General features: G+C 36.4%; 1 protein-coding gene across 3 annotated transcripts in view; it reads left to right on the forward strand.

Annotated features, from left to right (window-relative positions):
- Positions 1-19,774, forward strand: part of RFTN1 (raftlin, lipid raft linker 1) — a 205,602-nt gene that overhangs the window by 140,148 nt on the left and 45,680 nt on the right. For all 3 annotated transcript variants that reach the window (XM_072412447.1, XM_072412446.1, XM_072412448.1), the window contains exons 5-6: positions 15,821-16,226; positions 18,554-18,757. In XM_072412447.1, the coding sequence (XP_072268548.1) occupies positions 15,821-16,226; positions 18,554-18,757 (610 nt within the window). The remainder of the gene's footprint in view (positions 1-15,820; positions 16,227-18,553; positions 18,758-19,774) is intronic.

The raw sequence follows: 19,774 nt of genomic DNA on the forward strand, positions 1-19,774 counted from the left end.
TGCTAAAAAACATTTATTACCACTTAAATATATTAGACATTACAGAAGCTGCATTTCTAAAAACACTTAAATAAAACAAGACATTTCAACTTAGCCATTCTGGGAATGGAAACACTTTGCTAGTGTAAGATTGTTTTGCTTAGTAATATATTACAAAACGTTGGTTTTGGCACTTTGCTTTGCTTGAAAACAAAGAACAAAACTGAAACTGTCTTAGTATACAAATGTATGATAACCCTTATTTCTTGTAAATTGTTTTCTTTTATAGAATGCAATATTCTCTTCTTAGTGGCTTAAGATTTTACCATAAGGATGTTGGGTAGGGGTGAGGTTTAGCAGGAAAGGACTGCAGCAAATTATAAATTGTCAGATAACTTTCATTTGTACTATTTAGTCTGAATGTACTGGTGAGTAAAGGTGAGTTAATGGTAGTCAGTTTCAGACCTGCTAAATATAAATACTACATTTTACTGCAGTCTGGGGCTCCTTTCGAGAGATTTTATTACCTTTTATATGCTAAAAAGGTCTCTAGGTCAACTTTTTAAAGATAAGTTTGGTAATGCTAGAACATTTGTCAATTTTCTAAATGTTTGACTATTTTTCCCCAGATAGCAGTTAGACCTGACAAGTGTTCTAACCATTCCTATATCCAAAACTAAATAGAAACAGGACATTGGGTGTAGCCTTAATATGAATGCAACCAACCACATGCTATATAAAGTTTGCATTATACAGCAAACGTTAACTTGGCTGAGACATTTTAAGCAGGGAGTTTGACCAATATTTTGTACAAATGCTGACAAACACCTCAAGGGAACACAACATATGGCTGCATAGGGTTTCATGTGTTGACTTGTATCTAATTCTGCTACATATGAAGGTTATAGGGACAGGGGACTGAACCATGGGCTAATATAAAGACCATCAAATACTTACATATTAGGTACAGATGCTTCATCACGTGTTATTGTGTCACACACAGTAAGCAAGAAAGCATGCTTACTTTGACCACAGGATGGGTAATACCTTTCATATAGCCATTGTTCCTTTTAAAGTTTTTCTACAGTAAACTTCAACATTAGCAATGTCCATGACAGGTAGTTTTTATTGCCCAAATATGTGGCTGGTGTGTATATGTATAGAGAGATATCCTATTTCTAACTTTCTTTTCCAAACTTGAAAGTATGAGAATAAGTATTATTGATCTATTTTAGGACTTTTCCATGTGAATAAAGCCATGTGAAAATCAGCTGACTGCAAAAAAGGAGTCAAGTGGCCAAATAATACTCTGCAAGAAGGATCAAGAATAAGGAAAATGAAATTGAGAAGGAGAAGTGTGACAGATGTTGTTGTGCACTAAATGCTATCAGTAGTTTGCAGTCACTGGCTTTTCAAGCTCTAGGTCTCGCTTTTTTCTCCATGGGGAGAACTGTGCTGGAATCCTGTCCCTGATTGTGTGCAGATACAATTCAATTACATTTTATGGAGCCCTACACATTATAACCTCTGCACATTATGGGTTCACATTAAAGCAGCTGCTGCGTTGTGATATAATAAATACTAAAAGACTGGGGGAACTTTGTATAAATTACCAAAGTTTGGAAAATAAAAAAAAGAAAAGGTAATCAAGTCCTCTAATCTGTCAAATATTGGTCCAATTTGACTTTTAGGACTATGACCAGCTCACTTTTTAAGCCACTCTACTTTTGAAATCCAAACAGTTGGACGTTTTCTAGAAAACAAGAACTCCCAAAAGTAATACTATATTGATTATCTGGTCTGTTACAAGGTAGGTTAGTGTGAGGGTTTTTAGAGTGAGTTAATGTAATCCTAACAGGGTGGGTCAGTATTAGTGTTAAGCTGCGTACACACTTGCAATTTTTGTCGTTGGAAAGGATCTTTCACGATCCTTTCCAACGACAAGGGGCTGCAAGATGCATGAACGATGCTGTACATACAGCACCGTTCATGCTCTATGGAGAGGGGAGGGGGGAGAGCGACGGAGCGGCACCCTGCTGCGCGCTCTCCCCTTCCCTTTCATTACGATCGGCTGTCGTCCATCGTCCGTGGATCCGGCAGGTCGGTCGTCCGGACGATGGACGACACCGACTGTACACACGGAAGATTTTCGCCCGATAATTGGCCGATGCCGATTATCGGGCGATAAAAATCTGCCGTGTGTACGTAGCTTTAGGAAGAAGTTTTTGGGCCTGATTTAATAAAGCTCTCCTAGACTGGAGAGGATACACTTTTATCAGTGAATCATGGGATTCCAAAATCGAAAACAAATAGCAAATTACTTAAAGAATTAAAAGAATTAGAAATTAGAAAGAATTAAAGACTTCCAGGTTTGCTGAATCACACAAGTTCACTGATAAATATGTGTATCATCTCCAGCTTTAGTTTAAGTTAAATTTAATAAATCAGACTGATTGTGAGGGGAGCATTTGGGGAATGCATTACTGAATGATTTCAGTCCTTGCATGGACCTACATATGCCAGCATCATTTGCCAGATCTATAAACATGATTGGGAGAAAGCAAATCCAAATCCAGGACTTGAGTGAGTTTTCAGTAAGTGTACTTTGGCTTTGAATATATTGTAAATGTCTCCATTGCAAATTGTTGGGTTCCTCCATTTCTTTTCTTATCTGAAAGTGGTACAAGGGTAAGGAAATCATTACTATTGATTTCCTTAGATTCAATAGATTCTAAGTGGTTCTCCTATAGGTTCTAAGTGGCAAAGAAGCAGTGACCACACAATAAGTGCATATAAAACATAGTATTGTATACTGAGACATACATGCCTAAACATTTCATAACACAAGTACATCAAAAGTACAAATAATCAGACAGACTTGCAAACAAGCTTTTATCTGAATAATACAGACAATATTCCTAGCTACCATCTGCACCTCCCTTGCTTCTTTGGCCAACTCTCTTCTGGCCCAAGAGTTTCTGGAGCTCCTCTCTTGGTAGATCCTTATACTTCCAACTGCTTCACTATTATAATTTATACGAATAATATCCCCTTTTCCATACACCTCGACATCACTATCAATACATCAAAGTATTTCTTTTGATTATAGCTAGTTTCACCATGTGTTTCATAGGGTCATCAGCAGGGAGTTGTCTGTAGACTAAATGTCTTCTTCAGAGCAAAAAGCTCTAAAAATTTTAAGATCCTAAAAATTCAGTGTAGCAATCCTCAAATGAGGGTTCTTTGATAAACTGATCAGAGAGGAGTTTGTTTGTCCAGTGACATTCCTATTGATTCACTCACAATTCGGCTTTACTATTCCATTACTATATAAACATTTTATATGTACTGTAATATATAAACATATATTTGGTAGTATTTGGCCATAACTGAAAATCATACCCAAGAAAGTAGGACATGATAACATAAAGCGAAAAACTGAAACAAACATTTATTTTAAATAAAATTAAATTAAAGATTTCACTACATGAATGGCAGATGTCTTACCACCTGTTACTGATAGTTAGACATTTGCATGTGTATGGCCTCCCTTATGCTGGTCATATAGTCAGCCATATCTGGGACAACTTTAAACTAGCTTTTGATAGCAAAATTAACTAGATAGGAAGAAGATCAAATCAACCAAACATCAATAGTTGCTAATGGTACAATGAAAAGGCAAAACTATGGGGTAGTAGATTACCTTGATCCATTTTCCATCCAGTGTTTGTAATATATGGAAAATGTTGCATGGATTGGCAGCATTACTAACTGATTTTCTGATAAGCTTTAGTACATAAATAATAAAAATGTAAAGGAAAAGCATAGTGTACTTGCAAAGAGCACATACTTTTAGGTTTTATTACATTGATAATATCTGAAGTGACGTTTACTTTATAAACCCGCTTGTTCTTTGATATTTCATTTTCATTTATTATTTAGAGATAGAACTTTTATTGACGGGTGCATGCTGGAGCATGTACTTACATTGTATACTGTTTGTGATAAAAAACAGTATACAATGTATGATTTTAACATTTATTTTACATAAAACAAGATCAGGTGGCTAAGCATGAAAAGGTGGGGGAAGCACCAAAATATCAAAAGTAGACAGGCTTAAAGCATACCTAAACTTAGAAATTTCACTTTACATAACAACAGAACCTGATGCAGGATACCCCCCAAGCGATCGGACGGGATTGAAGGTAAGTGTATTTTTTGCTGTTTTCACTTTAGTTCCTTTTTAAGGCAATCAGGAATGGCGATTTTGCTGTTTTTATTTGTAGATTTTGCTTTTTTATGTAGGGCATAAAAGAGGTAAGAGTGGGACTCACCAAACCCTATCTGTAAATAAAATATTATTGTTAGATGAATGTTTAGTTCCTCTTTAAGTCATGGAGCTGCCACTGGACTTTATTAGAAGTAAAATAACCCTTTAAAATATCATACATAGCATAGTATATATTACTTTTCTTGATTGTGTTTGATATTGGATAATGACATTTCTTTTGACCCCCTTTAGTGACCTTCTCATAATAATTCTTGTTACTGTGATGTTCCACCCATATTATGAGTGGTAACAGTACAATGCAGCAGTAGGAACTCCGCATTCTTCACCCAGTACGGATACAGGAAATGTCATAATGAGTTATGGAAGTCATAAAATATGTTCTCAAGGTGACTTACTGTACATTTTGTTCATTCATTTACTTTCCTCTTCCAACACGTGTTTAGGAATTGATATATATAATTGTCTTACATCTATTAGGATACAGTATAAAAATTATAAAATATATATACTGTATCTTTATACCTAACTACAGTAAAAAATATTTTTCATGCTGTAGTATGTAGAGGTAAGGTATATTTGTAAATGTCTCTGCCTGTCCTTATACTGTAAGCTTTTCCAAACGATGTATCCCTTGACCCTAGTAGAGTGTAAGCTCTTCTACTTTTTATATCTTCCCTTAGACAATATTTGTTTGTTTAATGTTCTTTATATAGTGTATAGCTGATAGGGTCTCTTAAAGCAAATGAAACATAAACCAAAAAAGTTTGAATATCATATTTGTGATCCTTCTTCTGGTTTGGCCAATGAATTTCTGACACAAGTGTTTGATTCTTTCCCATTCAACAGAAAGATGTGTTATTTTTGCCTGATTCCCAATTAATTCATAGTCATAGAGGTTTTTGCAAGGCGTTTGAAGGGGTTTTCCTGCTTTCCAAAAATTTGTAACATTCAATTAAATGGCTCCATATTTATTTAGTGTTTTTGCAGGCAGTTGGTAGCGGCAGCATTTTCGCACATTTTTTCAGACACTACATGCAACATACCAGGGGCGGTTTGCTGTCCTAGCTGCTTCCATAAATTTGAACCCCTTGCCATCAGTTATGCAAATCTTTTTAGGAGTTTGCAAGAGTTATTTTTGAAAGAACTGCCAGGGTTTGCAACCTCTGGTGGTGCCCATTAGTAGTAATGTAAATGCTGCCATTCTTGTTGTTTTACAATATTACTGGATCAGGATCAGGCCTGGGAAGGATTTTCTTCCTGTTTAATCAAATTGCAAACCCCATGTTTTTGTCTTCCTCTGCATCAACTTCATAGGTTTGGGGTTCTGTGATGGCAAGTTATCATATAATTAACTTATTTTTTTATTCATTGAACTAAAATGCCAAGTCTTTTTTAATCCTATATAACTATGTAAAGAAAGTTTAGATTTAGACTAAAGTAGAGCTATAAACAGGTTCAAGATTGTTAATAGCTTGATGTATCAAAGCAAGGATTTTGATAATAATAGAAACACTCTGATATTTTAAAAAGACCCTGTTTTGCAAGTGTAATATAAATTTGTAAAATATATGCTACAAGCAATATTGTTCACCTAGTGCCAATGTCTTAAAAAAAGAGAGTCAAATTTTGATTTAAATAACATGCAAAATTATTATGGGAGTGTCGCATAAACATTTTGGATATGGACGCTTTTCATCTGTAGCTTCCACTTGCTAGTCACATTTTATAATGGTGTCATATTGCTTGTTATCATATTTAATTTTGTTCCAGCATTTTGAAAACCTACACAGTGTAAAATGCAATAATTTATCACTAAATCAAAGCCAATTAGAAAGTGATCCGTGAATATGCCAGGTGTTTAAAAATAGGATGAACATGTTTTTAATTCTGACAGGCAGAAATATCATTGCCGTGGCTGTTCTGTTATTTGGTGCTAACTAGGAGACAGGACAATCTGTGTTGGATAAGATTTATGGTTGTTTTGTAGAATCAGAAAAGGTAAAATTCAATGGAGCTAATAATATTAGTTATTTGAGGTACATATGGTGGATAGGTAAAGGATTTGGTCATTTCAGATGCTGCTGATGGCAGAATACCAGGAAAATCTAGTAGGGTAGGTGTCCGAAATTAATCAGTTTTGGGTGAATTAATAATTTGGGTGAACATGAATCTTCTCCTACTTTTTACATCCTAAGGGGTCTTCTGTTGCAGGAGTTCCCAGACCTTTTTTTCACTAGATCTTTAAAGAAAGTAGTTGATTCATTTAAATAACTATATCAATAAAACCTTCCAGGTAACTAGCAAGAAATCATAGAATGCTCTTCGGTGATTTTCAGATATCTTATATAATGCCATTGTTAGCCAAAATTTAAAAAAATGAAGCTAATCATAGAGCAGGAAACCATTCCTCTCCACTCTGACAGAATGTGAAGATAACATTTGTGTTGGAAAGAATTTGAAGGAACATCTCCATTGTCCCAGTGGATAAGTGTGCAGACTGGGTCTGATTTATCAAAGCTTGCCAAGATTGGTGAAAATACATTTTCATTGGTAAACCTGGGTCATCCAGCAAACCTGGAATAGACCTTGTACAGGATTGAATACATTTTGAGAACAAATTGAAAATGTCTTTTAAGAAATCCATTCTAGGTTTACTGGATCACCTGGGTTCACAGATGAAAACATATCCCCTCGAGCCTTGGAGAGCTTTGATAAATTGGGCCTCTGTGCTTTTTTCTTAGTTTTGAACTGTTACAGTGGTAATCCTGCCAACCCCATTTACCCCATGATCCTGATTGATCCAAATGAACGTAAAATTTTGATTGAATAATTTGTGTTATGGCACTATTTCATACACCATATTATTAAATAAATTTTATGTTTGATATATTGTAGAATGTCTTGATTAATGGTGGAAAATAATTTTAATATTTTCGGCTATTAGTGGGTTTTATATACCACATGTCTGATAATTTGCAAATGAGGAATACCTAGATCTTATAAACTCTATTGTTTCAAATTACTGCAGCAGCATACATTGTTTAGAAGAAGTGGCCTTTGTACCCCATCCTTCCTCTGTTTACCTTTTCAGCATATGCTTTCCTTCTATAAATATGTGACATTTTATAAACATATGCATTCTTTTTGCTGAATGATTAGAGGCTCCAGGTTTTTCTAAATTGGAAAAAACACAGTGGAATTATATGCCTAAATCATTTGTTACTTTAATGTATCTCAACCTAAAACCTTAGTAAAGGCAATCTTTTTTGTTTCCCAGGAATGTAAACACAGTGGTACCCTAAAATTTATTTATGTTGCTGTTTTAAACACCTTTTTCCTTCTTTCAAAATATGCAGCATAAGCAGATGATAAACAGCACTAGTAATGATATGCACATCTCCAATCCTAATCATTGCTCTGGTCCTGACATATTCAAGCAGCTATATGTCCTATCTGCCATATCCATTGGACTGACATTCACCAACACTCAAATATAAACCAAGATTTTTTTATACTTGAGTCATACAGCAGAAGGTGCTGTGTCCTCATGTAAAGAGAGGAACAAACTCTTGCCGTCAAAGACATTATAAGTTTGTTACACATTCTAGACGAGGACACAGCACCAGCCATTGCTGACCAACAATAATCCACAAAAGATTAATAAAAATAAGTGTCCCATTACTAACGCAAATGTACAAAATACTTTACTCTGCTAAAAAAGGATGTGGAAAGATATACAGAATGATTCTATGTGATTTTATTTTTTCACCTTGAAAATGTTTAAAACAATTGCAAACCATGGGATGTGATTCATGCTTTTGAGATGTCTATTGATTACTGTTTTTAGCAGTGTCTTCCGCATTTTGTGCCCTAGGTTTATACTCAAGTCAATGAAGTATAACTAAAGGATATCACAATGAGACTCAGATAGGAAAAAAATTAGAGTAGATTAAACCCTTCCCAGCACAATACAAATATAAAAGGGTTTTTGGTTTTAATATATTACATCAATAAATGTATTTATTCAAGTATGTATTGGCTGACTTAGTGAAAACGTTTCTCACCCTGTGTGTTTATATCTTATCTCAAAAGGTAATATACTCAGTGAGGCTGACCTCCAGCCACACTTATGGTGAAAGTATCTTTGTTAAAATGATAATGGTTTGGTCACATTTGAGGGAAGACTTTTAGCATTGCCTAAATTACTAACCACATGAATTTTAACGTTAGTATGCAGATGTAAATCTACATATTTGATTTCCAGAGATGATAGTATAGTATATACAATGTTACATTACAAGGCAAATTTGTCAGACATTGGGTCTAATTTATTAAAGCTCTCCAAGGCTTGAGAGGATACATTACTTTCATCAGTGAATCTGGGTGATCCAGTAAACCTGGAATTGATTTCTCCAAAGTAATTTGCTATTTGCTAGCAAATGTTTTGAATCCTGGGCCAGATCCATTCAAGGTTTGCTGGATCACCCAGCTTCACTGATTAAAGTATATCCTCTCCAGCCTTGGAGAGCTTTAATAAATCAGGTCCATTATTCTTTATAGTTGACTTGCAAACATCTGTCATTCACATTAATATACCTTATGTCTGCTATTTGTAATTCTGCTATGGCTCTTCATCTCTGGCAAAATGTAAATGCCAAGCAGAGGTCTTGTATAGAAAGTAAGAAAACATTTATGGATAATTCCTTTAGCATTTCAAACTCTGGCCTGCAGGCCAAATCTGGCCCGCAACGTCCTTTTTTTTTGGCCCCCAAAGGAATCCTAAATAGGAATTGCAGTTGGCCCGCTGCTGCATCAAACTAGCGCTGCTACTACAATTCCCAGCATCACTCGTGTCTATAGACCAGGGGGCTCTCTGCCTATGCGTGGCCCCGCATTGGACTGTTTTATAGATGCAGGGAATTGTATTAGCGGCACTATTTCAGTGAAGAGGGAGTTCCAGCCACTCATAACATTAAGCCCCGCATGGGACTGTTTTCTTGACGCAGGGAATTGTAATAGCGGTGCTATTTCAGTTTCAAGGTTGGCCCATGACTTTGCATAAGTTTTTAATTTTGGCCCACTGTGTATATGAATTTGACACCCCTGCCATAGGGTAATAAATATGGACAGTGATGTTCTTTTGAATAAATCAAATGACAGAAGAAAAATAAAAACACTTTAAAAAACAGCTAATCACAGCTTACATCATTGATGCCAATTTCATTAGAAGAATTATTTATTATTGGTGTTTGCTTTTATGTCTGGTATTATGTTAAATCAGAAAGTGTTAATTCTACCATAACAGGAAAGGGACAAGAAGATATTGAATGTTTTTATAGTAGTGTAATTTAATATATAGAATGTGGTTGTACATTCATTGTGAAGTGTGAAGTGAACATACTAATAATAGAAGCCCAAATATTGAATGCGTTTTATTGAAAGGCAAAGCACCCTGCTACTTTTCAAAGTGGGTTTCCTTTGTTGTCAATGAGAAGGTACTAGCATGCAGGGCAGTGCACTGAATACTTGCATGACATATTTTTGTAGTACTTATCTCCTTGCAATGTCATGTCTGGCTATTCAGACAAGAGATCCAGTCGAATTAAAGATGGATTAGTGGTATGGTTACAAAGAGTATGTTTAGTGATGGTCAGTGTCTTATTACAGGTAAGGCTAATGTGAGGGAAAATGTTAGGAGTATCAGTAGAGTAAAGCTACGTACACACGTCCAATGGTTCTCGCCCGATAATCAGCTTAGGTCCGATATTGGACAAGAATCTGGCGTGTGTACAGCGCCCGTCGAACGACCGTCCTGGCAGATTCACAGACGATGGATGACGAACGATCCTAATGCAAGGGAAGGGGGAGAGCGCGCAGCGTGTGCCACTCCGTCGTGCAGTGCTTAGTCATTGGAAAGGATCGTGAAAGATCCTTTCCAACGACCATAATTGCACGTGTGTATGCAGCTTTAGTGTTATGGTTACAAGGAGTGTAGGTGTCAAATTAGTAGAAAGGTCAGAGTGAGGGGGCTTTAGGTAGATCATGTATGCTGAAAAGTAACCGTGCCAATATTCTCACACTGGAAGCTAACATGCTGGCCCAACCAATGGATGTAAAACTTTTACATCAGTGACTTATAAGAAGTATATATCAGTAGCATTGACTCCATTCAAGGTTGGAGACTCAGGAATTACTACAACCAAAAACAACTGAAAATATTAAGAAAGAGGTCAACAATGGCATCCTCCATCTTCCATCCTGGTTTACAAACTTCCAATTCTACCCACTGAAACCAGAAAATGACAAGCTTGGAAGTTAGAAAAAGTTCATTCTATATGTTAACCAGTTTCTTGAAGTTTGTACTAATCTATACTGTGATTTCATTTTAGCTCCTCAGATCTGTCCCAGCCATAGTGATTAAGGTTTCATTACATGTAATGTTCTCAAGATATGTATTTCTCAATGATACAGACATTTAGACTCTAATAAGCCCTTGAATTGAAATGATCAGGCTCATTGTCTCTGTTGCAGCACCGTATGAAATGCTATCAAGTGATTCCTTATTCCATCTAAATAATATTCAAGTGAAGAACAATCTAGCCAGTAAGAAAAGGCTTGGTTATGTCTAGTGGCTGTTTAACAATGTAAGGCTTTCAGAAACACAAGAATGTCAGAATGTCTCCTTCATAGGGTAACTGTCTCTTTTCCTAACTTTTGGATGTCGTAGCTATGGCTCTAAATCTTTTGAGATATTTGTGTAGATAATAGACTTTGAAGAAACAAATTCTTTGGCAGGGTTTTTGCGTTCTTGTATCCAATGTGCAATATCTCATTCACTATCACAAGCAGTCACTTTGAGGCCTCACATTACACTGTGCTCAGCAATTTTTTTATGTTTAGCTATGTAGTCATTATAATTATATTGTGGCAACGGTTACCAGATGAATACAAACTGTTTACAGCATTGTGTGTTGGAATTTTTTCATTGAGATTTCTCCTAAGAGGGTTTTTGGCCTTGTGCCTCTCCACACACTGAGGAATTATGGACTGATGAAGGAAAAGGAAATCTCTGTCCGCAATTCTATTGAGGAGCTTTCCTGTCTTCCTTGGTGATAACCTATGTGTTAAGGTGTCATAGTGATTTACTTGGAAAGAAGATAATCTCTTCAACAGAGACACAGACTACACAAAACCTTTGCAAGGGTTGTAGCATTCCACAGGAGAGGACCAAGCAGAGTGTGGTATTATAGTGAAATGTTGGGCTTTGCGACCTTCAATGGGGATTCTTCACTGTTCAGACATTAATTGGGACCTGTGGTAAGTGACACATTCTGGGCATTATATAGCTACCTGCTTCCTCATTTAGATATGAAAATTCCACCAACATCAAGTTCCTTTGCAAATCTAAGATGTTATGTGCACCTAAATACAGAGATCTGCAAAGAAAGCTGAAAGATGTGTTACAATATACCATGTCCTTTAGTATCAGCCATTCACCATGTCCAACAATACCTATAAAACTTTGGTACACTTGTATAGTACATTTCCATAGCAAACAGTCTGTCCCTACCATGAAATAGATATCTTGTTTTATTTGCCACTTAGGCCAAAGGTTGTTAGTTATACTTATCTAAATTTCCCAAGTAAAGATATTGGATAAAGTTGCACTCAAAGGGCACATGCAGTGGGACCAAGTGATCCTGTGCCATCCAATTGGTCATTTGCACCAAAGTGCTGGTTCCTAAAGAACCAGCATTTTCAGATTTGACCCACTCCCTGCTGTGCTCATTCATTCTCTAAAGGACGCCGCCTATAACGTCTCCTTGAAGCAGTGGTTCAGTGGCATAAGGAAGTGGTGACTGAACCTCAACCCCACTGCCAGTCTGAACATAGCCTAATGTGAATCCAACAATAGCATAAGATCAAAAGCAAAGGAAATTGTTGAATATTTACTTAATAATTGTGATAGGCTGTGCATACAGTTTTCCGGATATGTTTCAGTAGCTTAGTCCCCGATATTCACTATGGTTACTCTTGATTTGCTGCCAATTCGTTATAGTACTGGACCCAGTAGTAACGTAGCAGCCAGCAAAGGTTGAGCACTGAGAATTGTTTATTAAGAAGGCTTTTGGTTGAATTTAAGCTGTTGCTGATGTTGAATTGCATCAAGAACCTGAAACCCAATCAGTGCTGCTCCCCCTGGACAGCACCGTGCTGTTAGAAACAATGAGATTTCCAGTGATCGTCTCATATAAAGAGCCAGTGATATAGCCTGAGATAAGATGCTACTGAAATTCTTCCGATCTGTAGAAGTTTCTTCCTAAAAAACATTGAAATAATTACATACACTTCCAATCTTTTTATACACCTGATTTGCATTGAATGTCAGTGGATGTTTTCCTGTAATAAATTAAAAACCCATGGTTATCATCCACACATCTGTTTTCAGTTTGGTCTTTTCTAGGGAATCCCTCTGACATTTCGTACGCTGTATAAAGTGCACATGGCTGAGATTGAGGTGATAAGGTGGTTGTAAGTAATTATTGTGACATTTTAAGATTAGTTACACTCAAAAGTGTCTCTATAGAGTAATAGTTTAAAAATATAATAACTTGGCATTTATTGTGTGTGTTGCTTTATTTCTTTTCTGTGGTGCTAATCAGCTGAACACTCATAAAAATCTGTGTCTTTGGATTTGGATTTATTTATTAGACTGATGTACAACAAAATATTGTACATTTGCCAATTTAGAATTTTGGTATGAGGCTGGAATATAGAGAGTTTATACTATGGAAGTTAACTATACCTTTAGGAAGTAATTCAGCCAATGGGCTAATTCAGGGGTACTTTTGCAAGTCATATTGAGCTATCGTGGGGCATGGGGAGTCTAAATACATTAGGACTTCTCATACCTGGAAATACCACCCATATATCTGGCGTCTCCATCCAGTGGAAAGAATCAGCTACCTCTTATGGGGATTCTCGGAGAAATCAAAGGAACTTTATGTAGTAACAGCAACACTATGATCATTGCCAGTACCCTCTAGCACGTCCATAATGGCCTGAAAATACCCATTTGGCTTTGCATGCCACAAGTTTGAACATCCTTAAAATAAAAAAACTTACAGAGCCGAGAAACAAGAATAATCTTATCAATATTGTGCTGTTCTTTCATTAACCATCCACTAGCTGACAGAGGAAGGTGACCAAGGTAGCAATACTTAAGCAGTCATTTCTTCTTTTAGCCACCCAATAATTGAGTGTACTGTAATACACTCAGAAGTGCTGAGCTGTGGGTGTTAAAGTGGAACTAAGCTTTGAAACTAAAAAATAACCTTAATACTCAAATACCCTTTTCTGCTTTTTCACATTTTTTAAAATTAATTTGTTTGTTCCCATTATGTCACAGGTACTGCCATCATTATTACACAGTATTTATATAATTCCATTATATTACACAGTGCTGGACAAAGTCTGTAGTCATGTCAATAGCTGTCCCTCAAAGGGGCTCATAATCTAATCTCCCTACCTCAGTCATATATACAGTCCATGATCAATTTTGGTGGGAAGCCAATTAACCTAACTGCATGTTTTTTGGCATGTGGGAGGAAACCCATGCTGACACGGGGAGAACATGCAAACTCCATGCAGACTGTGTCCTGGCCAAGATTCAAACCTGGAACCTAATGCTGCAAAGGCCAGAGCACTAACCTCTGTGCCACCGTGCTTTGGTTTATTACCAGCAGCCACAGGGGAAGATGGTTTTTCGCCAGGTAACTCAACATCCTACGCCGAGCAGCACATGCATTTTTTTTCCCACTATAATCAGGCGTGTAAGGAATGCCTACATTTTCAAAGCAGAACTTTAGTTACGCTTAAAGGATACTTTAACCATACAAATGCAGAAGCATATATATTGCATATAAATAAGATTATGATTTTGCCCCTTTTAATTTGGTGTCCTACATTTTGCATATTTGTATAAGGTTGGGTTGACTGTTTGGCTGACATTATTATCCAAATTGTAATGTAATTGGCTGAATGTAATAATTTTGCCTTAAAAGGTAACACCGTGTTTTTGTAAGTGTCTGGTACATTTCCAAACTTGACCTTTTCTAGCATGATGACTGCACATGAACAGCTGATAGTAAACAGGATTTTGAAGGGGGAAAAGTTTATTCTGGTAAATAAAAAAATGTTTGTTTCTTTAAATGTGTATAAAGAAGCTACACAATATTGTGGCATGTGTAATCTTCATTACATTGATTTTCAGCTCACTGGTGCGTGTTCTTTTTATGTTATCTTACTGAAGTTGTTTTTATCATTTTTTAATATCGCTTGAGTCTGTTAGCAGCATGTAAAATTGTATTAGCTGATGTATGCAACACATTTTGATTTTATTATTATTTTAATGTATTTATTTTGACAATTCATGCGGTGAGCTTTGGTTTATCAGTATTCTCTTCAGATTCGGTCTGACATAGATTAGGAAGCTAATAGCAAAAAATCACTTTCAGTTTCTTGATATATGTTGCAGAGGTTTTTGCATTAGATTGAGTAAGGAATGACTACGGTATTGACAACAATATTGGAGTTTAAGGGGTCTATTTATAAAGCAGCAAATCTGACATTCCCTGGTGGGTAATCTAGGTCCATATATTTCATTGACAGTAATTGATTCTCCACCATGAAAAGTTTCAGGGAAAGTCAGATTCATTGCTTTTTAATAGAACTCCAAGTGTCTAAACCCAAGAATAAAAAGTAATCAAAAGTCCTAAAATGTGGTAGTTGGATTAACTTTTCTATTAGTGTTTATCTTTGTTTTCTACCTGGAGATCTAGCAAATTACAGGATTCCTATTCCTGACGTAGTTGTCTGTATGTGTGTGGCAGCATTTGCATTCGGTATGTTTTAGAACAGTGGTTGCCGACCTATGGATCACTAAATGCATGAAATCCTGAGCGAGCACGCGCGGGGAGCCATGTGTCACAAACTTCCCCCGGAGTGACGTCATGATGCCAGAATCCACCTATTCTCCCATTGCAGGTCTGAGCCTACGATGGTGATGTCTTGCAGACACCACCCGTTGGCGACCGCTGTTTTCGAAAACCTTTCATGCATTACAAGCAATTTCTTAGATTAACAAAAAAGGATAAAATGTATGGGTATTCTTCAGCAATAGCTAGATTTAAAAATGCAGAGCTGAACAGGTAGACAGTGTTTCCTCTATATATTTCTATACTTTTATTTTTGTATTCCAAGTGGAACATAGCATGGAAATAACAAAAAGCAATGCTACAAAGATAAAGCAATCTCCTAAACAAATGCCCCTTATTTAAAGCAGAACTCTGGGTAGGGCTGACAATTGTATTAGCCCCTTTCCTTTAGCTGATAAAGAATAAAATGCAAATTTTCCTGGGAGAACAAGTATTACCTACCATAACTTTATATATATATATATATATATATATATATATATATATATATATATACATATATATATATATTTATTTTCCTCTTCTGTATTAAATCTTTTCCTTTGTTTTGCAGATCGAAGATGCAGCCAGTCAGGGATCAAAGTTTGCTGGAATAGTTCAAGGGTACTACTTTGCAAAGGACCTGCCATACAGCCTGTCTGATAGCCTAAGTCAGACAAGTGGTCCTGATTTCACACCAATCAATAAAGCAGGTAGTGATACAGAGGATAATACTTCAGCAGATAAGAAGTCAGATTGCACTAATGGAAGCACTTCACCGGCAAAGAACACAGAGAATGATGAACAGACCAAAACAGTCGATGGCCTGGATGTTATTGAGCAGCAAAAAGCGGAGTCTACAGCTCTGAATACAGGAGATCAATTGGAAGAGCTCAATTTCAAGGTTTCCAACGAGGATGTATTCGTTCATGACAAGATAACGACTGAGACTACACCCTCTGATAATTGTGGCATTAGAAGTAAGTAGAGAAGTCATTAGGAAATAGACAAAGTATGTTTAAATTCATTTTATTTACTTAAAGAGCCAAAAGACTACACTATTAACTTTAGTATAAACTTTGGTGACCTACCCTGGAAAGTTCCGAGGAGCCAAGCAGGCACATTCATCTTTACAGATTTGGTTCCATAATATGAACAGGTCCATTGGTATTTTTCCTTTAGTTTTGAATCATGATCGAGGTCATATTTGACCATATACACATGCTGGTTACAGACTGATATCATTTTACTTTGCATCAATTTTATTTGATTATTGAAAAATACAGGAAGGTTTTTAAACAGTGAATATAAAAGAATTTTAAGCTAACATTTTCATTTTTAGGTTGAAGAAAGGTATACCTTAGGTGAATGGAAATACGTGTAGATGATCAGTGGTTAATGTTTGATCAAACTAACGTAGAATATGTCAAGAAAAATTATGGCAAGTGCCTATAACATTTGCCATTTTTTAATGCAAAAGCAAATATGTATTTGTGGACGTTTTCTTTTAAATTTTGTATGGCCCTGTCTTTTGCTTTCCCCTCCTTAATATCCCTCCCTCTGTGTGTTTCTATTCTTATATGGCGGGTTCTATTATGTTTACTTTTATTTTGTATGAATTTACTGTTTTTCCTCAATGGGTCCTTAATTTATTCTGCATCCATGGCTGCATTGGTCTTATAAAAAGGTCCTACTATATTCTTAATTACCACCCACCCCAACCTACACTACCCTTCAAAGCAGGTCACCAAATTCACTCCTTGCCCTTTTTCTAAAACAGACCACATTGTCCTTCCCACACACAAGTCCATCTGTGTTCTTTATCAATTCTCCTCCCCAAAGCAGATTCCTTTTTGCTCTTCCAACTCCCCTTTCTCCTCCAAGAGATTCCTCTGTACATTTCACCCACACCTTATTTACAAATGTCACCCTGTGATTTTCACATTTCCTTCCACAACAGGTCCCTCTTTGCTCTTTTATACCACAAAAATTCTCTTTGTGATCTTCACCTTTTCTTCTACCTCTATGCACAATTCCTTCTGTTCTTTTTATCACCTTTTTCAATCAGGGCCTAGATGCAGTGGTGGAGTGCCTGCACCCAAAAAGTTTTAAAAGTATAACCTGTAACACAGGGGTCAGCAAACTTTTTGCACTACTAGGCCATTTCAGGAGGTCAAGAAGGCACACTAGGCCAGAAAAAACAAGCTGTCCAAGGAAAAGTTTTTTATTTAAAAATACAGTACAATCAATAGGAAACATGATATTTCATGTTCTTAGAGACAGATACAATATCATGTTCTAATGATGTGAAATTCAAATAAAATAAATAAATAAAATAATAAATAAAAATTAAATAATAAATAACTGGTATTAGTACAGGTTCAAAGCATTTTTTTCTTTATAGGTGCTTTGTGCATTAATATACTTAATGACAAGAAAATATCATTTTTTTTAATAGAAAAGGTTTCTTTTAAAAAAATTACTGTGATCATGATTAAATTAACCCAATTCATAAGCCAAATCGTATTTAGTGGTTAGCACTGTGGCCTTTGCAGCACTGGGTCCCAGGTTTGAATCTCGGCCAAGACACTATCTGCATTTCACAGGTTCTCCACGTATCTGCGTGGGTTTTATCTGGGTATTTCAGTTTCCTCCCACATTCCAAAAACATGCAGTTAAGGTTATTGGCTTCCCCAAAAAATTGACCTTAGACTACATTTATGACTATGGTAGGGACATTAGATTGTGAGCCCCTTTGAGTCATTGACTTTGTACAGTGCTGTGTAATATAATGGTGCTATATAAATACTGTATAGTAATAATAATTTATCAAATGATTAATATATGATTAGTTAATAATCATGTGAGAAATTATGCATCATTAGTTGATATAACTTACTTTTAAACTTACTTTACTTCTTTTTTCCTGGCTCCCTGTTACTGCTGTTGCATCTAGTTCCGTGTCCCACGTGTAAGCACCCGGGAACACATGGGAGACGGGACTCCTATCAGTGAGGGACTCTCTCGGCCCTCCACCAGGAACGCCCCTGAAGGGAAATCCCTCTCCTCCGCAATTCATATGGAGGAAAGGGAGTGTCCCCTTACCCTGGAAATGTTAACGCCGGCCGCAGTAAATAGGGAAGAGAGACACAACAAGGAGGCTCAAGAGCCGCAGGTTGCTGACCCCTGCCGGCCGGATCGACCATTAAAAAACTAGGGGGCGTTAAGCCGGAATCGGACTACTGGCTGTAACGTATAAAGTATAAAAAGTAAGCCTGATTTTATGTTTTACTTTTTTGTTTTTCAGGAACTGAGATTTTGGCTCTTTTTAATAAGCCAAAAACCCAACAGAAATACAGAAAATATTATACTGTGCATATCCCAATGAAGATCTCCAAGGATAAGAGCATCATTAATGGCCTGGAAGCCAACTGGTTGGAGCACATGACTGATCATTTCCGGAAAGGATGCTCACTTGTAAATGCGGTCTTCTGTCTTGGAATGGTAAATGGTATGGACTTTTGCATATGGCAGATATTTTACCTTAGCTTAGCTTTTTTTAGTAAGATTTTTTTATTTTATTTTGTGTAACTGTCTTTTATCAGTAAATTTGTAGATGTACATTTGTCAAGTCAGGTAGGTAATTTACAATTTTGTAGGATCCTTAAACAATTATTGAAACTGCAGGGGATTAGTTGAAGCAGCAAAGATAATACAATGGTAAGCACATTTTGTAATACGTGTTAGTGCTGGCCTTTTTTGGTTGTTTTTTTTTACAAATATTATAAATACATGCGTGTATGTATTTTTTCTAACTAACTAGCAAAGCTCAAATCACAAATTTATTGCATCAAAAAATGTCAGTTACTTTATTACAATTAGCTTGTATTATTGACATTGCTTTCTTGATCTTTGACCCACACAGATCAAGACTTATGACTTTTGCCTGCACAATGTCAGATTGGTGACTCCATATTAAAGTCAGAGCATGAAAGAAGCTGGTATTTTCAAAATCAGCAATGACTGCCTAGATAATATTTGTGCAGTGGGGCACACCATAGTAATGCTTCTGACAAGTGTTATCCACTGTCATTGTCATTCATGGCACCTCAAAACACCCCTTTAGCCGACCTGCGTTGATCATTTTGCACAGTACCGAATGTAAGCACTCCTTTTTGTACAGTGCAGTGCATACCACAATGCATACCCATGCAGCTGCTCTATTTCAATCCATAAACATGATTCCAGCCATTTGTGTACCCATTTGTGGGCTAACTAAGGAGAAATAATATGCAAATTTACCAAACACCCTATAGTTATTTGTCAGACATGATACGTTACTGAACCAAAGAACCAGATTATGTACAAAACAAAAAAGTCATGCGATTTCTAACCCTTTTCCTGTCTTTGTGGATTTAGTTTCCTTATTAGCACCGTTCTTCCGAGATTGTTTATACAATAAACTGCTGTTGGCTGCTATACAGACATTGGTTTTGTTGTTAATCCGGGAGTCCCAGGAAAATTTTAA

The sequence above is a fragment of the Pyxicephalus adspersus genome, chromosome 5, assembly GCF_032062135.1.
Source record: "Pyxicephalus adspersus chromosome 5, UCB_Pads_2.0, whole genome shotgun sequence".
Classification (NCBI taxonomy): domain Eukaryota; kingdom Metazoa; phylum Chordata; class Amphibia; order Anura; family Pyxicephalidae; genus Pyxicephalus; species Pyxicephalus adspersus.